The 26,952-nt window shown below is 42.4% G+C and overlaps 1 protein-coding gene across 1 annotated transcript in view; it reads right to left on the bottom strand.

Annotated features, from left to right (window-relative positions):
- Nucleotides 1-26,952, bottom strand: part of MYO15A (myosin XVA) — a 137,297-nt gene that overhangs the window by 74,145 nt on the left and 36,200 nt on the right. The window contains exons 3-21 of the mRNA XM_061569710.1: nucleotides 24,741-24,823; nucleotides 23,646-23,709; nucleotides 21,447-21,556; nucleotides 19,763-19,837; nucleotides 18,137-18,233; nucleotides 17,397-17,500; nucleotides 14,977-15,040; nucleotides 13,083-13,196; nucleotides 11,800-11,961; nucleotides 11,436-11,549; nucleotides 11,107-11,165; nucleotides 10,280-10,403; nucleotides 8,707-8,802; nucleotides 6,900-7,031; nucleotides 5,548-5,673; nucleotides 4,226-4,303; nucleotides 3,397-3,542; nucleotides 2,394-2,439; nucleotides 1,511-1,635 (exon numbers count right to left, since the gene is read on the bottom strand). Of these exons, the coding sequence (XP_061425694.1) occupies nucleotides 1,511-1,635; nucleotides 2,394-2,439; nucleotides 3,397-3,542; nucleotides 4,226-4,303; nucleotides 5,548-5,673; nucleotides 6,900-7,031; nucleotides 8,707-8,802; nucleotides 10,280-10,403; nucleotides 11,107-11,165; nucleotides 11,436-11,549; nucleotides 11,800-11,961; nucleotides 13,083-13,196; nucleotides 14,977-15,040; nucleotides 17,397-17,500; nucleotides 18,137-18,233; nucleotides 19,763-19,837; nucleotides 21,447-21,556; nucleotides 23,646-23,709; nucleotides 24,741-24,823 (1,919 nt within the window). The remainder of the gene's footprint in view (nucleotides 1-1,510; nucleotides 1,636-2,393; nucleotides 2,440-3,396; nucleotides 3,543-4,225; nucleotides 4,304-5,547; nucleotides 5,674-6,899; nucleotides 7,032-8,706; nucleotides 8,803-10,279; nucleotides 10,404-11,106; nucleotides 11,166-11,435; nucleotides 11,550-11,799; nucleotides 11,962-13,082; nucleotides 13,197-14,976; nucleotides 15,041-17,396; nucleotides 17,501-18,136; nucleotides 18,234-19,762; nucleotides 19,838-21,446; nucleotides 21,557-23,645; nucleotides 23,710-24,740; nucleotides 24,824-26,952) is intronic.

Here is a 26,952-nt window from a genome sequence, read left to right as displayed (position 1 = left end):
TGCTCGCTGAAACAAATTCTGCTTGACAATGTGTCTTGAAAGGACTAAACATTTTTTTTACATGTAAATACAGGATGGAGTTACGTTAATGTCATTTTTATTGTATTGTGATATCCAGAAAATGTCGCTGCTTTGCTTTATGTATTCATGCTAATAACAAGTGGGATTTCAATTGTGTTAACGTTTACTTAAGTAGTCGTTAATGTTTACTTAAGTAGTCAGCTCTTGATTAATTACACAAATTGGGGAGAGACCCTAGCAAGAAAATTAACTATTTTGGTGAATGAAACGTCAACAAAATTGATATAGAGTACATATAAAATTGGGAAGATTTAATGACGTGTTTATAGGGGAATCAAGGAGTATGCAAATCAGGTGGTTAGAGTAGGGAGATGTACGTATGCTGAAATTCGTTCGCACCATACAGTACGTACCAAATCGTGCTAATCAGAGGTGCTAAGCATTCGATGGTCGGTAACAGTTTCACAACATTGTCAGTTATCTCTGCATCCAGTCACCTACTGTGCATGGGCATTTTTCACAGTTCCAGTTACACGATAACACCTTTAAGGTTTATTTAGAATAGAAACACAATAGATTCTCAAAACTTTGCAAAGGTATTGACAGGAGGGAGGGCAGAAGAAAAAAACAAAACTACAATGCAGTAACCATGACAACAAAACAGAGGATAGATATAAAACCATCTTCTTGGTTCTTTCGGTAAAGTCACGTAGAAGGGAAATAATAAAATAATAAAATTAAACATAATAAAATACAATTCTCACGACGTTTCGGCCACAACGCAAGCAGCCGTCCTCAGGTGAAGACGCTGTCTTTCCGACAGACCTGTTCTTCACCTGAGGACGGCTGCTTGCGTTGTGGCCGAAACGTCGTGAGAATTGTATTTTATTATGTTTTATTTTTATTATTTTATTATTTCCCTTCTACGTGACTTTACCGAAAGAACCAAGAAGATGAATCCCTGCAGTCAGAAAAGCTTTAAATCGAGATATAAAACCAGTCATACGTGAAGGAAATAAAGACATGCTTAAGTCTCGACTTGAACACGGGGAGGAAATTATCTGTAGAGGCAGCCAAGAGTTTAGGCAATGTGGGCACCAGAGAAGAAGTTGTGATGTCCCATTGGGAAGAGTGTGACTGCAGTGGAGAGAGAAAGGTCGGGAGGGTGCGGCAATATTGGATATGATTGTAGGTAGGGGCTTCATCAATATTTGGTCAACTGCACCGGTTAATCAGGTCTCTACAAAAAAACAGGAATTTAAACTTTCCACCGAAAATTGTTGAGTACAACACAGCTGGCAAGACATTTGAAAGGACCGAAAAGTGATCTGTGGAGCGGTTGTCGAGTGTTAATCAAGTCTCTACAAAAAAACAAGAATTTTAACTTTCCACCGAAAATTGTTGAGTACAACACAGCTGGCAAGACATTTGAAAGGACCAACAAGTGATCTGTGGAGCGGTTGTCGAGTGTGTGGGCAAGAGAAGGCACCGGGCGGTGAAGGTGTGGAACGCCACCCTGACCGGGTAACCCTCCTTGCGGATGCGAATGGTCTCCAGGATGCCCAGGTACAGCAGCTGAGCCCCGACCACCTCGGCGTCAAACAGACCGGGCTCCTGGGCAGTGGAGAGGCATGCAGGAAGAGAGGTGGATCACCCAAGGGTGAATGCGGGGGGTGGGGGGAGGAAGGCGGGCAACCAGAGGAGAAAGGCGAGTGTGACAAAGAGAGATGGAGTTCTTTCGGTAAAGTCACATAGGTGAAAATAAAAAATAATAAAAAAGTGAAAACAACTAAATAATTTTCACCTACTCGACTTTACCGAAAGAACCAAAGAGTATGGATCCTTGCAGTCACGAACACTTCAAATCTAGAAAGAGATGGAGTTGACTGGTATTAAGAAGAGGTGTGGTTGTAAGGACAGGGAAAAGAGATGAACATTCGTTTGGAGGAGAATTGCGGGTTATGAAAGGTTGATATGTAAGGTTCAAATATGTGGTGGAAAAAAAAGTGATGTTATGTGGTAATTCATGAATTACTTTTTATTTCACAGCCCATTAACAATACACTGCTGGATAAAGGATATGCGATGAAGGTTTCAGTCATTAGGGTTGTTTTATTATAATTCACCATGCTAGTCCATACCAGCTGGTGGAATGGTGGGGGATCCTGAACTGGTTCAATTTCCACTTGCCACTGATGCTAGCCATGGTTGGCAATAGAATTGTTGCCAAGCTCATAGCAGAGTGTGTGAACCACTGTGCCACCGCTCCTCTTATCAAGGAGTGGGTGGCCCATGCAGTTCATAATGGGAGCACCACCAAAATTCACGGTTCAAGTCTCACCACTAACAAGAGATCTCAAGTGGTATCTTACCTTTCTATGGTTTGGCTTTATACAACGCACAAAAAATGGGTTGCACCTGTGGGCAAAAAACACAATTATTTTTTATTTTGTCAATTCCGTATAATTAACCTGTTTGTGTTTTTTTAGTAAGTATAAGCCATGACCTGCTTTTACAAAACTAACTTCAAAAGGCCTGTAGAGTCCACTTAGGTGTAAACTAATATATAAGGTACAAATACAAACTGTGGATATGTTACGGCACCGTGTCTTACGACAGCTGAACTTGCACATTCTGCAACTAATTAGTATTAGAACATTAAACTGAAATTAACAATACAGTACAACAAACCTTGTAACCATACAGAAAATGTTGATATTAACAAAAATTTATTTAATTGAAATGTTGAAAATAACACAAATGTTGACATACACCGTAAGTACTGCCCAATGATAAAAACGGTCATGGGTATTAGTCATAGGGTACATAATATTTTTTTTTTTGTTAGATCGCATAAATATATAAATGTGTCGTTAAACCCACCACCACCCGAAACAGCCAACTAGACAGTGTCTGAATGAAGTCTCCCCGACAGACCTGGTCTTCACCTGAGGATGGCTTGTGTTGTGGCCGAAACGTCGTGAGAATTATTTTATTATGTTTTATTTTTATTATTTTATTACTTCCCTTCTATGTGACTTTACCGAAAGAACCAAGAAGATGAATCACTGCAGTCACGAAAGCTTTAAATCGAAAAAAAGGTAATAGGGTTGCCACCTCTAATATTTTAAAAAGCATAAATAATGGGAAGAAAAATATCTCACAATCGCGAAAGAGGGGAGAAATACATGTAAATGTATTGCTGTGAGATGTCCTTTAATATGCAACTCATAAAAACTGGCATTTTTTACGTCCTACGAAGACATATTTCCTGGAACGACTACCTCAAATAGAGGATAATCCTGTGAATACCAAAGCAGGTGGCAATACTAGTCTGCGGTGGTGTCAGGGGTCAGCATTGATTGAGGGTCGTACTTTTCCATCTTCTCTATGAGCTCCATGAGCGACTGCTGGAACTTGGCGGCCACCGTTGGGGCCTGGTATCTGCGGCCCAGGCTGCAGTTCTTGCCCATGCGGCCCTGTGCCACTGACTGGTGCTGCCGGAACTGATCGGACATCAGCTGTTCAGGGCACAGGCCAAAGTACACAGCAGAGCATGTGAGAGACGTGCAGCAGATGCTAATTGTACCACAACACTCGTATGCATGTACAACTGATCGGACATGAGCTGTTCAGGACACAGGTCAAGGTACACAGCAGAGCATGTGAGAACGTGCAGCAGATGCTAATTGTACCACAACACTCGTATGCATGTACAACTGATCGGACATGAGCTGTTCGGGGCACAGGCCAAGGTACACAGCAGAGCATGCGAGAGACGTGCAGCAGATGCTAATTGTACCACAACACTCGTATGCATGTACAAGTATATGAAACAGCAATCATCATTTATCACTGTCAGTGACATTACCATGGCACTTGTACCATGTTTATGGGCGCTTTGACACTATGTGGAATGGCTTGGAGTAGGAGGCCATTCTAATTCGTCACTAGTACAGCAAACCAGTGTGTTGTGGCTTGGCTCTCCAACACACCGGTGTGCTGTACTAGTGACGAATTGGCCACGTTCTGTTTACGTGACAAACCTTACTCGTTGGCTGTGTCGGGTGGTGGCGGGTTTTAACGGCACATTTATATATTCACGCGATCTAATCCAAAAACCTCTATCATGGATGATATTGGTCGCGAAAGCCTACGTGTTAAACTGACACTTACTGCGATAAGCACAGGCACCACATCGTACCTTGCACTTGCTGTGAATAAGCAGCTCCAACACCTCCTGTCGCACTTGGTCAAAGTTTTTATCCAAAAATTTGTGCACCTGGAAATAAAGAATGAGAGAGGACACAATTACAGAGTCTTGGAAAGAGTTAAATAATTAATTGGTCACCTCTCTAATTCTGATCCAGGAGAGAACCTAGCAAGATGGAATACATTTTAAAATAAAACTGAGTTATGCAGATGTCACCATCATCATTAGCCCATGGGTAATACCTACTATAATCACCCAGGAATGTCTATCCTTAACGCTCGTGACGTCACTCCACACGGAACAGCCCCCCTCATTAATATTCATGAGCAGGTGACGTCCTCCAAATGGACACCCCCCCCCTCCATTCATAATAATTAGCGGCTGACGTCACTTCACATGGGGGGCCGAGGCGCCTCCTCCCCCCTCCTCAGCGTCAACTTACAACCCTCACTACAAAGGCAGAACCCTCACGTCGCGCGATCTCCGTCACGCTGTTGAGACATCAAAGTAAAAAGGACGTCATGATGAACAAGGGATCATAACCTTAAAATGAACTAAGTCTGTGTCAGCGCGCCCTTACAAGTTGCACACGCATTGATGCAATCAATATCACGTCGCGGTCTGATTTTCGCTTGCAAGTTTCAGATTTACTGCAATAAACCCGTCCTTGGACGGGCAAAAGGCGAGTATTTTAATAAGGTGCTTAGCTAGTGGTAGACAGTAGCCTAATGCATTAGTAAAGTCAAGTCGAAGCATCCTCCTATGCAAATCAGTTGATTAATCAAGCTATGGAATGGAACTTATCCCTGTTGGTGGATCCCAATTCATTTCAAAACCAGGTAATGAATGTGTTTTAATATGGCACTAACTCAATTTGCAATTATATGGATGTAATCAGCAACACATCTTGATGGCCTACAATTTTCGATGCGATTGATGATCAGTGCAGAAGCACCATGCTTTATTTCAATGTTTATATTTATTTGGACAAAGAGCGTTTTTATTACCATCACGCAGTTCCCAATACTATGCCACTACAACTGTGTCCAAGTTTTCGATTGACAGATAAACATGTTATCTCATTCTGCTTGTAGATGCTGATAAAGGTTATGGTTACTGAATAATGAATGGCGAAGACTATGCGGTGCAGTCAATAACAATGGGGGTGACCGTACGGCGAGTAGATCTGTTAAAATCGCTTGTTGACAAGCATAGTTCACGCTTTACATACAATCAGTTCTGTAGCAAAAAAAAACTATTGTGCCAAGGACATTGCCACAACGATTCCCCAGACAACCCTTTGTGAATGCTACCTGGTACGTGACCTTGCCGGCGTAGTGCTTAATTGTGAACTCGGGCAGGGGCATCTTGGGCTTGGAGTAGAGAGGGTTGTTGCCGTGGTGGTAGTGACATTTTTGAAGGAAGGTCTGGTCCGTGGCCTAAGAAATACAAAGGGAGTACAAGGTGGCAAAACCATCACCAGCTGGTAAAAACGAGATGCCAGACAAGAGGAGGAGTGGTCAGATGATTGAGGGCAGGAGCGGTCAGGGGAGAAGAACGGGGAAGAAGCACACGAAGATGAAAGAGCAGCAGAAGCTGGGCAAGGCAAATGGTAAAACGTGCAACAGGAGGAGACAGCTGGAAAATGAGATGTGTCAGGAGAAGGACGACAATGAGTCTTCTTGGTTCTTTCGGTAAAGTCACATAGAATGGAAATAATAAAATAATAAAAATAAAACATAATTAAATAATGTAATATTTTTATTTTCTTTTATTATTTACATTCTACGTGACTTTACCGAAAGAACCAAGAAGATGAATCCCTGCAGTCACGAAAGCTTTAAATCGAGACGACAATGAGATTTGTCACGAGAATGAGAAAGGGAAAATGAGCAAAGGATAGGGACAAGAGAAAGCAGAGAGATCCAACCAACAAGAATCACAATAGAGGAGATGAAGGATCCCCTCCACTCACATTGTTGATGCCGGGAAGCTGCACTTGAGACCCCAATTTAATAATTGGCAGCTACCTGGATTCGAAGCCAGAATCTCAGCAGCACCAGCAAAGCACTCGGAGACCTCTCAGTCACCTGGCTACCTTGCAGCATCTGACCCCTTAAAACAGGGGTGGGGAACGTCCGACCCGCGGGCCGTATGAGGCCTGCGAAATCTTTTAGTCTGGCCCTGCCAAGGCAACCGCAGGCGGGACTCGAAATCCAATAAATCTAGGAGCAAACCAGGAAAAGCAGTTGCGAGTAGCAACATCATCAATACCAGATAACATCACACGCCTCACCAAAGAGAAGCATCTCCAGCCATCACATTAGGGATGAGTTAATTAAATGTTTGACCAAATATAACAGGCTAATTTTTAAGTTGATAATTTTGTATGGCCCGCGAATGATCTTATAAATATCCAAATGGCCCTTGGCAGAAAACAGGTTCCCCACCCCTGCCTTAAAATAATGCGGCTAGTGTGTTCACAGTCACCCACTTTTATGAAGGAGATTCATCTGCTAACAAGGCAATGTACTGCAAACAGCATTGCCATTGATGCAATCACTTTTTTTATCTTCCAACCAAAGCATGCAATATAGAGGGGCGTGAGAGGAATGAGTGGAGCGAGCGAGCGAGAAAAGGCGCCGGCAGCGAGTGAGGCGGAGACCTGCGGGAACGCGCTCTGGTCATCCAGGATGCGCATGATGCCGTACGGCTTCTGGGAGATGAGGTCCAGGCACGCCTGGTTGTCGTTGAAGGTGATGTGCTTCCAGCTGATGCGCTCCCGATCGTACACCTCCTGCGCGGCACATGGCATGGAAACGCTTTTCAGGGAAACTGTGTCAGATCCGGCTGGGGACCGATTTAGGCAGAGAGATCAACTTGTATTTGGAAGTCATCTTCTTGGTTCTTTCGGTAAAGTCACGTAGAATGGAAATAATAAAATAATACAAATAAAACGTATTACTTTATTATTTCAATTCTACGTGACTTTACCGAAAGAACCAAGAAGATGAATCCCTGCAGTCACGAAAGCTATAAATCGAAATTGTATTTGGAAGGTCAAGAGTTCAAAATCCAGTCAGGGGTCTATCCATTACACTGTCCCTTTTGTGATAAAGATATAAGGCAGTGTTATTAAATAAATGATTCACCTGCACTGCAGTACTTGTGATGCTCTTCTATAAATAAAAGTGAAATTATATTTTTAAATTTTATAAATCATCAACACTCATACACCATGATTTAAAAAATGGCAATCTATAACTCTCCTAGTCTACAAAGCACCGAGTTATATCATGGGATAGCTCCAAAAGATGGCATCATCTCAATAGGCTTCTCAAACCCAGAACTAGCCGGTGCTCCTTGATGTTCTGTAGGGTGGCACTGTAAAGCAAGGCTCGCCAAACCTGATCCTGTGGGCTCAGCAGTCCTCTGACATGAACCTTATGAGCCCCATGAGCCATCTGGCTGTCTTGTGCTCACTCAGATCCTAGGTGAGTCTCTGTGTCCTCCTGTGTCTACACGTGTCTCTCAAGAGATCTTCTGATCCACCCATAAATAATCTGTGCCATTGTCCATCTGATGCCATAATTTTTATTGGACCTCCAACCTCCAATTCATCACTCAACCCCTACATCGATTGGACAAAGTCCTTTCCGTCAAACTGAATCTCTAGAGGCCCCCTGACTTGTCTTCCATACCCTTTCAAACAAGATATCCAAATTTCGATTTAAAGCTTTCACGACTGCAGGGATTCATATTCTTGGTTCTTTCGGTAAAGTCACGTAGAAGGAAAATAATAAAAGAATAACAATGTAACAATAAAATTCTCACGACGTTTCGATTGCAACACAAGCAATCATCATCAGGTGTGAAAACCACAGCAAGAAATTTTGAACAATAAATGTTTGCAAAAAAAAAGTATTGCTGTGGTTTTCACACCTGATGATGGTTACTTGTGTTGCAATAGAAACGTCGTGAGAATTTTATTGTTCAATTTTTATTATTTCATTATTTCCCTTCTACGTGAGTTTACCGAAAGAACCAAGAATAAGATCTACAAAGCCAGAGGCTCCTAACCCTATTATCAGTCTTACTTTCTATGACTCTGCCAGCACATTTTATTCCCACCAACATTTGTATTTTCTGATGCTGTAGTGCGGATCACTGCTGCTCTGAATAACAGTTGCTGGATTTGAATTTGGGCTCACCGGCCACAGAAGAGAGAGTGACATAGCCCTTGTATGGGGGGTAGCGAGGGTTGGGGATAGGTTTACGGTTAGGGGTACTGATTAGCTGCAGCGCTGTTTGTCATGAGCAGTGTTTCCCACAATAGCAGCAATGCACAGTCATATAGTAACCCCCAGTGCGTGACACAAAGAGACACGGATGACAGACTGACAGAGAGACCGATGTAGTCAGACAGGCAGATAGAAGGGCAGTCTTGAACTCTTGACGTCTCCTCCACGCACCTGCTCTTGTCTGAAGATGATGCGATTGAAGAAGTATTGCAGGTACTCGTTAGCATAATTAATGCACAGCTGCTCAAAGCTATTCATAGCCAGATCCTGAAAAATATAACAAATAACATTTTAAATAGTTATTTTGCAATGTAAACAGAGATCCCAATTATATCCTGAGCAGACCTGTGAGATAAATTCCATTAATAATAATAATACAACTTGTCCTGTGATAGCCTGTTACAGGATTCTCGAGAATCTTTTTAAAAGTGTACTGCTGACAATATTATTTGGACAGAACATTTAAAGTCTGGAGAAAACCCCTATACAGTCATACCTCGGTATAAGACCGCTTTGGAATACGTCGAATTTGGTATACGTCGTGTTTTGACGAGAGAAAACATTCTTGGGATACGACGCGCTTGCTAGAACTTGTATGGGTCGGGATGAGTCGCCGCGTGCCCACGTAGACCCCGTTCACGACTGAAACAAAGCACCGCTCCTCAGTCTGCCTGTAGATCTCGTTCAGTGCACAACCCTTGCTATAACTCTCTGTGAATTTTCACGTGTTTTTTGTCATTTTAACTCCTCTCAGCAAGACAAAGTGATGTAAAATTGTATTTTTATTTCAATTTATTTTAATGTATTTATGTATTTATTTTAATTTATGTATGCATTTTAGTAATAAGTAGTGTCTAAATTATTTTATGCAACCCCATTAATGTATACTATGCCATATAAAATATCATTTCTTATACTCTGGAACGGATTACTTCCTTTCCCTTTGTTTATTATGGGAAAAATTCGTTTGGTTCACGTCATTTTCGGTATAAGTCCTACCTTCTGGAACGAATTAACGACTTATACCGAGGTACCACTGTTCTGGAGAAACACTGCCTGTTCAGCAACATACTTTCTGTGATGCCTTTCACAAGCACCTGGTTGTCTTAACATTCATCAACACAAGTCCAGTAAATTGGAGGAAGGTTTGTGGATCACGCATTGATGAATCCAACAACGCTGATGAACACATTGATGAGTCCAACAACGCTGATGAACACATTGATGAATCCACAAAGTGTGAGAGATAGACCAATAGCAGGAAGTTTTCTCCGGATACCTTAGGGTCCTCCAACATAATAAACACGACAATAACAACAACATCATGGGACCTCCTTTGCCAGTACCAAAATATGAGAATAGGTTTTCTCCTTTTTTCTGGCAACAAAACAGGTGTTAAGTTGTTAAAACACCAAACTGAAACCTTTTACAAGAAATCATGTCTGCATTAACCACAATACTTGTGATCACAATGCAAACAAAAAACACACTCTGATAATAAATGCATTGTCTTTAACATCTTAACACCTGTTTTGATGCCAGAAAAAAGGGGAAACCCTATTATCAATTACAACAACAACAAAAACAGCAAATGGTCTAATACCCCGAAGCAGGGCCCTGAAGAAAATCAGTTATAAGATTCAATGATGGCTTCTTAGGCGAAACAAAACAATGCATAAGAGCAGTGAAGAGGACGGCTGGCAGGGAAAGACAGTGGCCAGATGCTCTCATGCTGAAACCCGACCTCAAAGCCGTAAATGTCGAGCACGGCGATGGACTTGGCATCCTGCCTGGGGGCCACCAGCAGGTTGATGTGGCTGATGAGCCAGACAAAGAGCTGTGCATACAGGATCTTGGCAATGGCATCTCTGTGAAGGGCAGCGGGGAGCAACGGAGAAGTGGTTTTTTGTTATCTTGCGCATACCGCTCATCGTAATCACCGTGAAAAAAAGGAAACATGGTTGTAGAATAAAACGCAGTAATACTTCTGAATATAATGTACGTGCGAAAGAGTCGAGCCTGAAAAAGAGGATTCAAATCTGAACTTGTGTCGGAGATATTATGGTTGGGTTAGTTTATGCAATGGGATCAACCAGCTCCATCCTGTTTGAAGGAAATACTTGGGAAAATATTATTGCATAAGAACATGTATATTTGTTTCTATGTCCATACCTGTCAACCCATACGGTTTACCCGTATTCTTGTGCAGGGAAATTTAGTTTTCAGGTTCATACGGCATGAAGCCATTTCAATACTGGCAAAACATTTGTTTGTGTTTCTCTCTTGTGATTGGACCTTGTAGGATGAACGTTGGGATTGATAAGGGCATGGACATGACGCACTAAAAAATTCAGCTTCTCTGATTTTGCTAATCGTTTTTTTTTTCATAAAAATTTTACATTATATTTAAATGTGAACTATTGCCAGCTCAATGGTTAAGGCCTTAATTAGGGTAACAAACTTGGGTTCAAACGCTCGTCGCTTTACAGACGAAAAAATGTCCCCATGATTATAACACTCCATGGTGTGAGCTCCTCGCACACAACTTCCGCACCACACGAGTTTAGGTACCTGGCGTCAATCGCACTTTCCACAGACAATGGCGTGTATATCTTCTCCCGCATGGCCTCCTGCAGTTACACACACCCACACTGTTACCAGTGAGCACCTATTAAGGTTAGTACAGCAGACAATATGATGGTGTGGTTGGAGCAACACAGCTTTAGCCACCGTTGACAAAAACATTCCAAACAGACCCCCTTCTATAAAGGCTACAAATTGTTTTTGATAGTTCTACTCAGACCTGAAGCTCTCAGTCACAACTACGATCATGACTTCGGTATGACTCTCCTTCTGCAATATCACCGCGTGTGTGCCATTGCGCCTGACCCCACGCTCACCGTGACCTTGTAGGTGATGGCCTTTTGAAGGCCCTCCTGAGAGATCTGCAGAAGTTCGGAGACTGACTGGAGCTCACGCACACTCACCACCGATGCCACCTCCTGCCCATCGACCTGCGTCATGTACACCAGAATGCCATCCCATCAGCAACCCACATCACAAGTGGAGACGAAATGATTTGAGGTCAGTTCATGCGCTGGAGCGAGATGAATTGTGCCAGCACAGGACCGTATTGGAAGACAGTGGGATAGAGAGAACTTCATCCAGTAATGGAGAGACCATGCTTTATTGTTTAATATATTTCCCTTTAATGGCAGCCCTCCCCCCACCTTGCTAAGCAGACAACCTGGTCACTGGACTCACCTCGTGACAAGCGAAGCAGACGTTACCCAGGTGCAGGATGGAGGAGAGCACCTTGAAGATGGTGGCCTGATCCTCAGTGCTGAACGTCAGAATCTCCAGGGCACTCAGCAGTCTTCGGAAGTCCTCCCCATCATGCTTGCCTGGGATCTCACAATTACCACCCTGCAGGACCACGTCATTTGTCTCTTTGGTCACCTACTAAAAAAATATAGGTCCATATTCACCTGCAATTGCTGAATATATGTTATCCGCACCTCCAATTAGCACGGTTGGCTACGTGTGGTGCGAAATAACTTTAACATACATATGTAGAGGAGTAAAATGGGGGTGTGACGTCGTGTGTGCCGTCCAGTGCGATGATGTCACGGAACGTGACGTCATGCGCGCTGACCACCATGGAAATGGCCACGAAGAATGGAAATGACCCACCATTGGCACTGAGAACCCTTGGCACTCATCTCTATGGGAGGGTCTGACACAGTGGTTGAAATTACACATTCCAATGGCAGGGTCGAGTCACATCACAGGACCACCACTGCTGCTGCTGATGATGTGACGATGATGCTGCTGCTGAGTTCTCTCCATCAAATGTCGATCATCTCTGCTCACTTTTATTAATAGTTAATGTGATATTAGTGTGTCTATGTGTGTGTAATTATGTCTGAGGAGCAGTGGTGTGTCAGCGCTCTGCGATACAAATCCGGCAACCCAAATTCGATTCCTGCTCACGGCCAACACCCGTGACGATTATCTGAACCGGTCCTGGGCCTCCCCTAGCTCGACTCAGCCCCAAATGAGTACCTAGTGTCACGTGTAAAACTAAACAATTTACTAAATTATCTTTATTTGACAAAGGCGGCCGGACGGGATGCTGGCCACCCACCCCCTCGTGTACCGTGCCAGCTTTCATCGGTGCTTGCTAACAGCACTTGCCTAAGAAGTATGTTAATGTTATATGGGGGATCTTTATCTTTGTATGTATATATATGTGAGTAGCAGTTCCATAGCCATTTGAGCTACAAACCTGAAAACCTAAGTTCAATCTCCCAGCTGCGGCTAACATCAGTGCCGAGTGAAATCTAAACCATATCTCTGGCTTTCATAATATTTATGTTTAAGATGAGTAGGTCATTAATGTTCACGAATTTTTTCATGTTCTTGATCCACACGTAGCCCAGCCCTAATGGTCTCCAATGGCAACGCTGCCCTTACTGGAGTCCAGGATGAGGTTTTGTGTAAATGGTTGAAGAAGCCTCTTGCTTGTAACCCCAGTGAACACTCACCTGGTTGAGGTAGTAGTAGGTCTCAGGGTCTTGCAAGTAGTACCTCTGCCTCTGTTGCGATGGCAATCCTGCCAGCAGCTCGTAGAATATGTGGTAGTTCCTTTCATTTTTGGCCTAGAGAATGAGTAAAGGTCATATAGGTCACATTAATAATAATAAGACAGATCTTTACCTCAGAGAGTTTTGTCTTAAGCATGTAGATGTAGTTAACGGCACAGTCCTGCTTAGGATGTATGGTCAATGACGATAGCACTTGGACATCTACTGGAGATCTGTAAAAATTACTGGACATCTATGAAAAAGAGCTTCATAGCTCATTGGATTCCTCCTGGATAAATAAGGATTCCCCGAAACTTCGCTCCTCGTCCTGGGAGCTTCTTCAGGAACTGAATGAAGAATTTAAGTGAGGAAACTCACAGCACGTGGAGTGAAACATTGGACATAGTGCCTTAAAGCTTTGTGAAAGCAGGAATTCATATTCCTGCTTTCACGTAGATTGGTTCAAAGAAAATAACAAAAAACGACGACGTTTCAATCGTTGAGTTGTGATCGAAACGTCGTAGCTTTTGGTTATTTTTTGTAATTTTATTTGAACCTATCTACGTGACTTCACAGAAAGACCCAAAGAATTGGACATCGTGCCAAACGACACGCGGTACAACCGGAAAACACACCGAAGAGCTGTACAGGACAATCTTGATTTGAAGCTTTCGTGACTGCAGGAATCCATACTCTTTGGTTCTTTCGGTAAAGTCACGTAGGTCGAAATAAAATATACCAAATCACGACGTTTCGATTGCAACCCAATCAATCTTCATCAGATGGGACAACCACAGCCGACTTCAGCATTTTCTTGCTGTGGTTGTCCCACCTGATGAGGATTGCTTATGTTGCGATCGAAACGTCGTGATTTGTTTTATTTTATTTTTACCTACGTGACTTTACCGAAAGAACCAAAAAGTATGTCTATACAGCATAATTGCAAATAAACCGACGCAGCGGTAGAATTAGATAACACTTAAATACCACACAGATGCTCTTGTAAAATCATACTTATTGTATTGTCTCAAAGAGGCAACGTGTTGCTCCAGCAGACAGATGTCTAATGCACAGTAATTGCAAGAACCAGCACCGCTACTTTCAAGACACTGATTTAGTGAAGTGCACAGGCACTACTGACGTAATACCTTCACTACAAAATTACTCTTCTACACAATTTTGTAGTCGTTAGTGATATGGGTTCATACATTATTTGGTAATGCTACGTTGGCAGTGGTGTACAAGCAAAATTAACAACAAAAAAACCTCAACGCACTCGTCAATAAAACTGTCGCCTTAATAGGAAAAATAAATTATATGCGACGTATCACAGCACCTCGCATTTATATACAATTACAAACGGGAAAAGTCACCAGGTAAATTTTCACATCACACACAAAGCTAACTAGGTTAAATTAAACATCGTTCTAGATTTGAAGCTTTCGTGACTGCAAGGATTCATGCTCTTAGGTTTTTTCGGTAAAGTTACGTAGGTAAAAATAATAAAATTAAAATTAATAAAAGTAATAATAAAAATAAAATAGTAAATCACGACGTTTCGGAGGCAACACACGTCTCCGTCATCAGGTGGGACCGTCACAGCTAGATTTACTGTGTCTGTGTCAAGTGAGGCATCGTTCTTATTTACGATGGTGACAAAATACTCCTGTCTCTCACATGGGCCTGGCTGTTAGAAGGACTCTGTCTTGGGGCTGTAAGCAGCTGGGATAGAAGGATAGTGTGCCAATGCAGCAGCGCTTCCAACTTCACGTGCATACAAACGCACTTAAATAATGTGGTAATCTTAAGTATAGTATGCATGAGGTGTATTTTAGCGTGATCGTTCTAGCATTACCTGAAAGACAATTCTTGACTTCTCGAGTAAATACTGGGAAGTTATGGCACCATTGATCACCCCACTGAAACAAAAGATCACGTGAAAATTAGCGAGTTCACAAGAGGGGTAAGGCTGGATTCTCGTCGGTTTCCACGCACGATGAAACAATAAGCGATGGCAACACCCGTGCAAATGATTTTACACGCGAATCTAATTTTAGGAGAGAAAATAAAAACAATATTTTTGGATTATCGTCGGTTTCCACGCACGATGAAACAATAAGCGATGGCAACACCCGTGCAAATGATTTTACACGTGAATCTAATTTTACGAGAGAAAATAAAAACAATACTTTTGGCATGGCTGGTAGGTCTCCTGTTTAGTTTGCTTGCCACTAAAATAAGCAGCGGTTTGGTAGAACGAACCCTTGCCTCCACTTGCTAATTATGGGGGTCATTCTCATCAAAGCATGCTACCTGATCTCCGATGTGTTTTTCGTGGTGCACCACATGTTGTTTGGCATGCTGTACGGTTAAATCTTGACTTAAAGCTTTCGTGACTGCAGGAATTCCTATTCTTTAGGACTTTCGGTAAAGTCACGTAGATAGGTTGGAATTAATAATAAGAGAAACTAAAAACTACGACGTTTCGATCACAACACAAGCGATCGTCATCAGGATCGTTATATCAGACTGACGATCACTTGTGTTGTGATCGAAGCGTCGTAGTTTTTTGTTTATTTTATTATTCATTTGAACCTATCTATGTGACTTTACCGAAAGACCCAAGGAATATGCTGTACGGTGTTTCACTCCCAGTAGCAACTGAAGAATCTCCCAGCACATGGAGAGAAACATTGGACATCATACCCAAGAACACGTGATACAACCCGAAAACACATCGTAGATCTGGACAACCATCGCAGCTAGCATGCTACAAGATTGTAACGTGAGCCGTAAGGACCATACATATTTAAATGCATCATGAAGTGTTTGCTAAGGAATCTGCTGAGGATATGAGCTATGAGCTGGATGTGTTTAGATGAAACAACTTTTTTAAAACACTATGTCTTGCCTTGTTCTCCAATGCTTATCTCAATTGTGCCATTGGCACCATGAGATGAAGGATACATTCAGAACTCTAGCGGAGCAGCGCATCGCCCCGTGTTGCAGATTGGTCCATGGAATATTTCACAGAACTGCTTCTGAAAATGTATTCAAGTGACTCCTTTTCCACAACAGGGGTAGCACTTCCCCACCCACCCTGCTACAGAGATAATGATTTGTCACGTGACAATGAAACCGATATTTAACATTTTCAGCGCTGGAATTTATCCATGTTAAGTGTAAAAACATATTTAACTGTGAAGTTTCTTTTTTACATTAAACGCTAGGCTGAGGCTGAGGCAATCAACTCACTACACTTGAGACACCTGATAAAGTATGGATGGCTGTCCTGATTTGAACCCAGAATCTCTGTGGTATCAGCTCAGCACTCTGACTTATGAGCCAAGTGGCCACGTGAAGAACTGTCACCGATCATATCACGAGGGCCTATACAGACATCCAGCATAGAAACAAGCCTGCTCAGAGAGAGACCCCAGATTTACACACTTACTCAGTTCCAAGACCAGTACCAGCAAACATGAAATAATGAATACTGAGACATTTCCAACTTATTCTTACAAAATGTCCCTATAAAGGATAGACTCTCTATTCGCTTAAAATAATGTTCTCACAAATTACCATCCAAAACAGACCATGCAACATATTACGACGCAATGTCCGATCCAAAAAACCCAAAGGAGACATCACAGCGATACACTCCGCTGTTCCTGCACGCGGTTATCTGGCTTGACCACCTGAACGCGAAATTGTAATTGTTGCTCAACATCTATATCAGCCATACGAAAGAAGAAGACCCACAAAACTCCAAAGCTCTGAAACCGCAAGTGCTTGTCGTGTCACAGTAACACGGCCTAGCACGGCTCCTACCAACCCGAATCTCACTCGAGCCGGAGATATTCTTCTGATGATTCTCATGCTGGAAATCCCCGCGTGCATGCCGTGCATCTTCTACTGTCTTGACATCATGCGATTTTGGGCTTAACTGATGGTCTGTTTATTCCCATTATAAAACACTGTTATTTCAAGATTTGTTAGTGGGTATTTATTTAAAGTTAATTGTGATTTTTTTTTCTTCTTCAAGGAAGCACAGATTGATGTTATTTTCTGAATTTTGGTGCCACGTATATTAGTGGTAGACCATGTACAGTTAAGAGATTACTTTTGATTTACACACATAAATTATATATAGTTGTGACAGCATAAGTACAATCGAGCTGTGTGTGGCAATGCATTGTTAATCTTGTACTGCCTGCAATAAAAAAGAGAGTAACACGCTGATAACAAGAGAGCTGTATAATTCTGAGGTCTCACTCTTCCATGAAGAGCTGGATGTATTTGCCGAAGCGACTGGAGTTGTCATTGCGCATGGTTTTGGCGTTTCCAAATGACTCCAGCAGAGGAGTTGCCTCCAAGATCTGTGAACGTACAAAAGGCAGAGAGCGCCAGCAATCAAGATGCACTTTTTTTTTTAAAATCCAGTCACAAGGAACACATAGATTAGAGATCATATGCAGGTAAATTACATCATACAAACTGTTGGGAAAAGTAAGTGGGCTTGGAAAGGCGCGTCGTAAGAATGGACGATGGTCACGAGTAACGACGGAGAGGTAGCCAAGCAATGAACCGTCCGAGAGCACGTCCACAGACAAGGTTGAGTGACACAATCAGCAATGTGCAGGTGCTGGGTTGGTTGCTGCATAGCAGCCTTTTGAAATATAGCGATGGCTTGGGAAGGCATGAATTCAGCAGTGGATTCATCATGGCTGATGATGATGGTATGCAATCAGTCGTGTGAGCGTGCTGGGTTGGTTGCTGCATAGCAAGCAGGCTTTTGAAATATAGCGATGGCATGGGAAGGCATGAATTCAGCAATGGATCCATCATGGCTGATGATGATGGTATGCAATCAGTCGTGTGAGCGTGCTGGGTTGGTTGCTGCATAGCAGCCTTTTGAGATATGGCGATGGCATGGGAAGGCATGAATTCAGCAGTGGATTGATCATGGATGATGATGATGATGATGGTGGTATATTGTCTGACACCAGCTGCACCTGCTGGGTGATGTTGTCCTTGCGAGTGTGGTTCAGCGCCGCCACGTAGCGCAGCACCAGCTTGGTGGCCTCCGTCTTGCCCGAGCCGCTTTCTCCGCTGGCGCCCAAATTCACGCACCGGAACACGATGTTACACTTTAATAACACTGGTCAGCAAAAATTTTTTTTTCTGGCCTGGACTTTTGCAGCTGTTTTAGACTAATTTCAGGGTGCTGATTCCAAATCTGATCTCAGATTTGCTCTATCACATAATTTTTATGCTATCGGCATACCCCATTTTCATTGATTTTACCCGAAATTAACTGTCACTTATGATTGCAAGTTGTTGCGAGTCAGTGACTGCTTTAGTGTTAAAATACGGTGGTGTATTTTTAGGATATTGTTTTTATAATATCATTTTATGTAGATATCCACATTTATTTAATATTTTTCTTTTGCAGTTGTTATTGAAAATGCAATATTTGATCAAAACTGATGCCAAGTTTGGAATCAGCACCCCAAAATTACCTTAAAACCTTTGGAATACCTTATGCCAGAAAAAGTGTGTTGACCAGTGTAATAATAGCAATAGTCTAGCGCATTTTTATAATTGCACAATTGTTATCTTGCGAGGACATCATGAAGGCGCTCATGTTTCACGGGCAGAGTCTGCAGTCGTTTCACAGTAGGGAGTGATGTTTAGCTATGTGTAATCCCAAATTGAGTAATTTGGAGGTAATTTTTTCAAATTTGCCAAATTTAAACCATGACGCTGGAACACAGTGGCCTGATTTTTTCGAATGACATCATGGGATCTTTTAGCATCCACTGTCAAGCAGATGGTCCGTATTTGATGGTTAATACACCTGCAGTAATAACCAGGGTGGCCAGTGGGAATCAAACCACTTGCCATATTCAAAACCTTCTTGCAACATGCTGCAAACACACTCCCTGCTGGGCTATGTGACCGCCCCAGTACGGTTTCGCTGCATTTGTTGGGGTAAAGGTGCTCTGGACAGATGTGTTTGTCAATCTATGGGCCAGATGATACACCATCACAAAAAAGAAAATACAACTGATGTAAAAATAACTAATCCAGAGAAGGGTTTGTCAGACTAACAAGGCCGTCAGCGACCAGTGGTGGTTTCACCGTAAAATGTAAAGAACCCAACCGGAGATAAATAAGTCTGGAAGTTAATTGTCTAAATCTAGATAATAAGATATGTTATCTGTGGTCTATTCATGTGTATCATGTCAAGGGGGGGGGAGGGTAACATCAACTTTATAGAAACCACTGTGGTTTGGCAATTTTCTAACAGAATTTACTGGGTAGAAGCTAACTATCACAATGATGTGTTTGGAGGCATTCTGCATTTGTAGGGATCGGTATTGGTGTAGACGAAGAAATGTGGATGAAAAGACAACCATCAAAGATATTGTGAACGTTTTCGAACACCAACTTTATGTTATAATCAATGTATTTATTAAATGCATGAGCCATGCAGAGTATTTGAAATTAAAAAAGTCAATCCAATTCAGAAAAAATTATGAAAGCTGACATGCAGTGTGAGTTGAGCTTTCAACGCACAGTTCACGTAAAGCTGTACTCCAGTGGGACTTTTGTGTTTAATACATGAGCACACCGACCTTATTAAAATGCACTGATTTTCTTTGGCATCAATCATCTTCATGTAGGCTGCATTTGCAATAGAAAAGAGGTGGCTGGAGAGAAAAAAACAGGAATCGTATTACCAGCATTAACATAGTAAACTTATGTGAAAAGGGGACACTGCATTTACATGATTCTAGGTTTTAAGTTTTTGTGACTGCAAGGATTCATACTCTTTGGGTTTTTTCGGTAAAGTCACGTAGGTAAAAAAATAAAATAAATTTAATCACGACGTTTCGGGTGCAACACAAGCGTCCTTCTTCAGGTGGGGACAACTTAGAAAAAGTACACCGCTTAAGTGTGACACACTCTTAAGTGTGTGTCACACCGCTTAAGTGTGTGTCACACTCTTAACTGTGTGGACACATTTAAGAGTGTGACACCTGAAGAAGGATGCTTGTGTTGCGCCCGAAACGTCGTGATTTAATTTATTTTAATTTCTTACCTACGTGACTTTACCGAAAAAACCATAGAGTATAAATTTACATGCTTGAGTCATATAAATGTTAATATTACGATGTGTTTGTCTAAACGTGCATGTAAGGAGTAGCTGAGTGTGGTGTTTGCCAAACCACCCCTTATGCGTTTTACCAGCCTTAATAGGTGCTCGTTAACAGCACCTGTGCTTTCAGTCCATATGGCTAAAGTGAGACTCCTTTCCGCGTCTGGTTTTGCTTGAGCGTGTACTTACCCAACTTTAAAACAAGGCTCAAAATATATTATGCACAAGTCATTGACTAATCTGACATGACACAATCATTTGATATGTCTTTCATACAGATCACGAGGCATGATGAATTAAATAAAAAATACAATTCATATTGTTTTTGGTCCTTATGGAGATGTTTATCAGAGGGATACAAATGAAGAACATTTATACCTGTGGCAGTTTTTTTTAAGGGGGACTTCGATCAAAATGAAAAGGTACATAGCCTTGTTCCTCCCTGTTATTGAAGTGAGAAATAAAAAAATGGACCTCTCTGTACGTTAAGTGAAGTAACTAAGGATTTGCATTTATAGGCCACTTTAAATAAATGCCTTAGCTACTCAAAGCACCTTAAATCACATCTCATGTCAAGCTTGAGTGCCCTGCTGCAGTCCCACCAAGGGGACCGAGGTGGCAGCCGTCACTGTGAGCCACGAGGTTCATGCAACACCGGCCAGATTGTGGGCCTCAGTCTACCAGTAGGAGGCAATGTTGCTATCCGGCTTCCCAATTAAGTATTTGTGAGTAATCTATATAACTTGTCAAATTTTGACAGATAATTCTTGCGAAAAGTTGAAAGGCTTCCCAATTAAGTATTCGTGAGTAATCTATCTAACTTGTCAAATTTTGACAGATAATGCTTGCGAAAAGTTGAGAGGCTTCCCAATTATGTATTTGTGAGTAATCTATCAATAATTTGTAAAATTTTGATAGATAATTCTTGCGAAAAGTTGAAAGGCTTCCCAATTAAGTATTTGTGAGTAATCTATCAATAATTTGTAAAATTTTGACAGATAATGCTTGCGGAAAGTTGAAAGGCTTCCCAATTAAGTATTTGTGAGTAATCTATCTAACTTGTCAAATTTTGACAGATAATGCTTGCGAAAAGTTGAAAGGCAGGCACTAAATTTAAGAATGCCATTACAAGGTACGGAGCCTGGGCATGCGATTCTCACGGCGGATTCTCCCCCATCGCCTTTCCCTCGTACAGCAGCACCACCTCCGAGCTGTAGATGTCGTACATACGGTACGGGTTCAGGGACAGCAGGATGCTCCCAATGTACGTCTGTGGAGGAGGTAAAACGCGCGGGTTACGAGGCTCGTGTCAACAGGCTCATGCTCAGCACCTCTGGGCAATCACCCACGGTGTGACCTGCGGTGACCAATCTCCATCCACCGGATCACGTAGCCACTCCACCGTTCGCTTTTATCGTTTGCTGGCAGCATTTTAGATATTAATTAGGCGACTCCAGAAATCTTCCGCGGGTTCACCCACCAATCTTGACATGAATATATATGAATAACTTCTCACTATGCGTAGAAGGAGCACATTTGTCAATGTGCCAGTTTGCACAGGTTTGACGAAACAACAATCAACATAAATCATAATAATTCCTGTGGCAAAATTGCCAAAACTGCCATCTACTATATATAAATTGATTTTCCCACTCAAATACTACACGGTTGTGGCATAATAGATAGTTTGAAATATAACATCAAACTAATTAAATAAAAATAAACCATGATGGCTACCCAAATTTGCCCTCAAACAAAACATGAGTTATCCCCTGGTTACGTGTTCCCCTGGTTAAATACTGAACAGGTTCGAACTTGATTTGAAGCTTTCGTGACTGCAGGAATCCATACTCTTTGGTTCTTTCAGTAAAGTCACGTAGGTATACAATAAAATTAATGAATAGCAGACCATGCTTTCCCACCTGATGACGGACGCTTGTGTTGCGCCCGAAACGTCGTGGTTTATTTTATTTTATACCTACGTGACTTTACCGAAAGAACCAAAGAGTACTCCACGGGTTATTTACTGATTGACTCCTACATAATAAATTAAAGTTTAAATAGTCGAGCATTACGTCAATTTACAACAATAAGAAAAGTCTCATAATCCTACATTGAAGTAATTTGGAACATTAATTGTACTGTATTGGCCCAATTAAAGCACTGATTAATGTGTTGCTTCTTGTGCGGTTTTTTTTTGGCAAAAATGTGCCGCTGTCTCCATTACCGACAATGGGGCAAATAGCCAAGGTGACGAGTGTAATACCAGCAGCACGCAAGCGATGGTGGAACATGCCTGCCTGTAATCCAGCACTTTGCAGGTGAGGTATGTGGCACATTAGGAATGGATCACTCTTTTAAGTATGTCCTTGTGCAGCAACAAGGGAGTAAAGTGTGGTTCTGTGAAGGTCCTGATGTGCTGTGCAGTGCATCAACGCATGTGTGTACAGCAGCATGTGGTGACTGAGTCGAGCCTGTAGGTGGCTGGTAGGGTTAATGAATAACCGCACGTGTAAACCAGCCACGTGGTTAATGGGGTCTCGGAAGAGTTGCTGCGTGTAACTTGCGCTGTTGCATTTTACAGAGTGACGGTGCGGTTCTTCACAAGATGAATATTAACTACAATAAATAAATGTGCTTGCCCTCGATTTGGAGCACCTGCCCACGTCCTTCATTTCGAGTGTGCAACGGGTAGATGGATCACGCAGACATCATCGTGGTTACGAGATACCTACTTACCTGCAGAGCGATGTGATGTATTTGTAGAACCAAGAACGGCAAGTAGGATGCTGATCTACAGCAGCTGTGAAGGTTTTGTGCGCTATTCCCCTCGTAGGCACACATCGTTTGTTTGGACATAAATATTTATATTCCATAAAATCAGCAAAGACAATTATTACGTGCAAAACAGACAATATGATTATCATGGACCTCATGTTGCACGATTTGTCATAGTATTATCACAACGTGGCTATCCTAGTTTATTCTGGGTGCTACAGTTTCCTCCTATAGACAAAATGCTCATTTGAAAAAAAACCTCCTGAGAAAGTCTTCAAACTCAGTGGGACAAAACTGAAGAAAAATACATATTTTGATTTATGATCAAATGCCCCGACCTTTCATCCACTGACTGCTTTTCCAGAAATCCATAACTCCTAAACCTTTGGACCTATTAAAATCTTAACCCCTCCAACTCACCCAATAGCCTCTTGTCATTGAACTTTCAGACCCACAGAGCTCTAACCTATAACACCAATGTGAACCCCCCCCCCCCCCCCCAATAAATAAATGAAAATGCATAGAAAATCAGCAGAAAAGTAATGGAGATGATTTCATTGTAAATATTCAAAAGCACTCACATAGATGCGCTCGCTGTCGTACCGTTTCTTGAGGTTCAGCAGGATCGCTCCTTCGTGCAGGTCGCTGCGTCACACACGGAAGTCGTCGGTTGTTCACAAGGATGAGCTACTCGAGTTATTGATTACAGCTCCTGTGTCTGTTCTATGTTTTGTTAATTGCGCGTGTCGTGTCGTGCCAACGGCCGAGAGAAGACAATCTAAGTTTACTTCCCATTTGGTGTTGACTTATTGATTACACCTGGCATTGGTAATACTGAGGTGTGTTTTACTTCTCTCCTTATTTGACCATGAACGTCTAGGTGATCAGCTTTAAATAGAGTTTAGTAATCAGCCAATGAGTCTAGCTTCAGGGTAGAAGCAACCTGGACAATTGAATGATTTGATTTTGGGCCCCAACCTATCGAATTCCCTGGGTTTAATTTCTTTAGACAATGTCTCCTCTAACTTAACCACTATTTATTACATTTACTGCATGGCTGAATTAGTCCTGTGCTGAGCCCCCTTTTAACCAACACTCTGCCTCCTGCCAAACCCATCCCCACCAACCCATCTTGCTCAGAATTCTGCCTTCATCTTGCCTACCAAAGTCAAAATATGGCATCAACAATGTCTTTACAAACACCTATAATGGCTTGGTTCTGCCTAATATGTCTAAAATGTCATCTGGTACATAAGTCATGGAAATGTAATGCGTTGTAATGCATTTGCCAGTGCTTATTACATGCGAACGTTGCACATTTACATTCTAGGATGCCTCTGTAATTGTGTGGTCCAATCCATGTGTGCTCACCATGCCTCTGTGCCACCCTAAACAAACCCCAGGTCTGACAAGCACAGGCCCATACCCCTCTCTCTCTCTCTCCACTCTCGCACAGATGACCCAAGCCAAAGAGATCACTTACACAGGTTAGGAAATTTAGGCAAGAGACCATGACCCACTCAAGCCTATCAAGACTGAAAAAAAAGCAATTGTTAGGGCACGAATTGCTCCTAAAAATTGTCTACATTTTGTTTTCCTTTTCTGGATCATCATCATCATCATCACACATATCATCAAACAGAGCATCATCACACAGCACCATCAGCATCCCTTACTCCAGCTGGGTGAGATCCTCTATCCCCACCTCCCCACCCGGATCCCGTGCTCGCAGGGTGCCTGGGTCCATGATGGAGTAAAGCTGGGGGCAGAAAGAGGGGCGCACACACAAAGACAAATCCAACATATGACTGGTAAGAGCGTGGCTCATTGAGCAGTGCAAATTCACAAAGAGATAGACCACCAGAAGGGGATCTACAGCAACAATTAATGGTACAGACACATAATTGACTTACAGTGGATTTACTTTTGGGTCTATGCTATAGCCATCTTATACATATGAAGCAGGGTGGAAACCAGACAAAACCTTAATTTTGTGGGACATCCTAATTTGGACATGACAACATTTGCCAGTGAACACAGTGCCCAAGGACCAAAACCCACCAAGGCAGAGCAGATAACACATTCCTGCGGCGGGAGCTGGAAGGAACGTTGGGTTGCTCGGTCAATGACCAGGGTCAACGGCGGCGTGGTGTATTCCGCAAATATGCCCGACTGTGAGGGTGGGCACAAGCCGGCGTGAGCAGGTTTTAACGTTGAGTTTTATAAGGGCACCAGGGGGTGACCAGCCCCTCCCCACCCAGCCCCACCCCCACCCAGCCCCTCCCCACCCTCTCCTCCCCACCCAGCCCCTCCCTGTACGACGGACGGACGGACACAATAATCCCCTGTGGGCTGGTGTAACCAGGAGTTTCCTACCAGTAAAAAAAATGCTATTTTTATTTAGCTTAACACAGTGGTGGGAATTATTCATTGGTCATACGAGTTACGTCCTTTCAGATGTCTGTTTTGTTTTATAAATATATTGGTGAAAATTAGGTCGATTATACACCATCCCCCAATCCACCAACCCCCATCTCGTAATGCTCCGCTAAATCATGCCGACAAAGCGCACACAGCACCAGGCAACCCGAATCACCCTCGGGGAGGCACAGAACAGGAGCGTCTGATGTTTTCAGGTCACAACATTTATAGCACAGTGAGCAAACCACTGCAACCACTACTCCTCACAAAAACAAAGCTCCCCCATATACATTTTGATGTAAAGCTTTCGTGACTGCAGGGATTCATATTCTTGGTTCTTTCGGTAAAGTCACGTAGAAGGGAAACAATAAAATAACTTTACCGAAAGAACCAAGAATATGAATCCCCCATATAGCCTGTAACATATTGTTGGGGCAAGTGCTGTTAGCGAGCACCACTCCTCACATACACACACACAAAGGCATTGGTTTAGCATGTACCAGTATATATACAAATACTGTTTCTTGGAATTTCTCTCACTTGATACAGCTATCGTGCTGTGACGGTTCCACCTGAAGACGGAAGCTTGTGTTGCCTCCGAAACGTCGTGATTTTTATTTTATTTTTTATTTTACTTAGATTAATTTTTATTTTTTACCTACGTGACTTTACCCAAAAAACCTAAGAATATGAATCCTTGCAGTCACGAAAGCTTCAAATCTAGAATGTACAACTCTGTCAATGCACTGAAGGATGAAGGCTTCCCCATGCCATGTCAGTCATACAGGTTACTTTGACCTTGCTTCACCACATTGGTCAGTGCAGGTTGAAGAAGAGGGAGGCCCAAGACTGGATTAGATATCTCTTGCCACCCATGTATGCAATGGCTGGCAATCAAACTCAGATAGACGGATTCATAGGGGCCGTCCATAAATGACGTCACGCGATTTTAGACGATTTTTGACTCCCCCCCCCCCCTTCGTCACACGGCATCACACAAAGTCAGATCCTCCCTCAAATATGACGTCACAAAGCTCTGCCCCCCCCCCCCCCCCCAAAATAAAACATGCTGCAAATCGTTTTAAACTATTGTCATTGTAGTGCGTATTTAATGTGGTGCTGCACTCTGATGTTGTCAAAGAAAACATGTATTCAAAATTCTAGATTTGAAACTTTCGTGACTGCAAGGATTCATCCTCTTAGGTTTTTTCGGTAAAGTTACGTAGGTGACTTTATCGAAAAAAACCTAAGAGTATGTATTACAAAGTCTATTTAATTAAGTAGAACGTGTTGTCCATATTCATTTAAAGTTGCGCATTTGGATGTGACGTCACATTTCTCAAACCCCCCCCCCCTCGTCAAACATTGTCACAAATGTCTGACCCCCCCCCCCCCTAGGTGCGTGACATCAATAATGGACGGCCCCATAGTGCAATGTGCTGACCACTATGCCACCGCTCCAAATCC

The sequence above is a fragment of the Lethenteron reissneri genome, chromosome 44 (genome assembly GCF_015708825.2).
Source record: "Lethenteron reissneri isolate LAM-NWPU_2019-01 chromosome 44, ASM1570882v1, whole genome shotgun sequence".
In the NCBI taxonomy this organism is placed as follows: domain Eukaryota; kingdom Metazoa; phylum Chordata; class Hyperoartia; order Petromyzontiformes; family Petromyzontidae; genus Lethenteron; species Lethenteron reissneri.
This window is presented reverse-complemented; position numbering and strand designations above follow the sequence as displayed.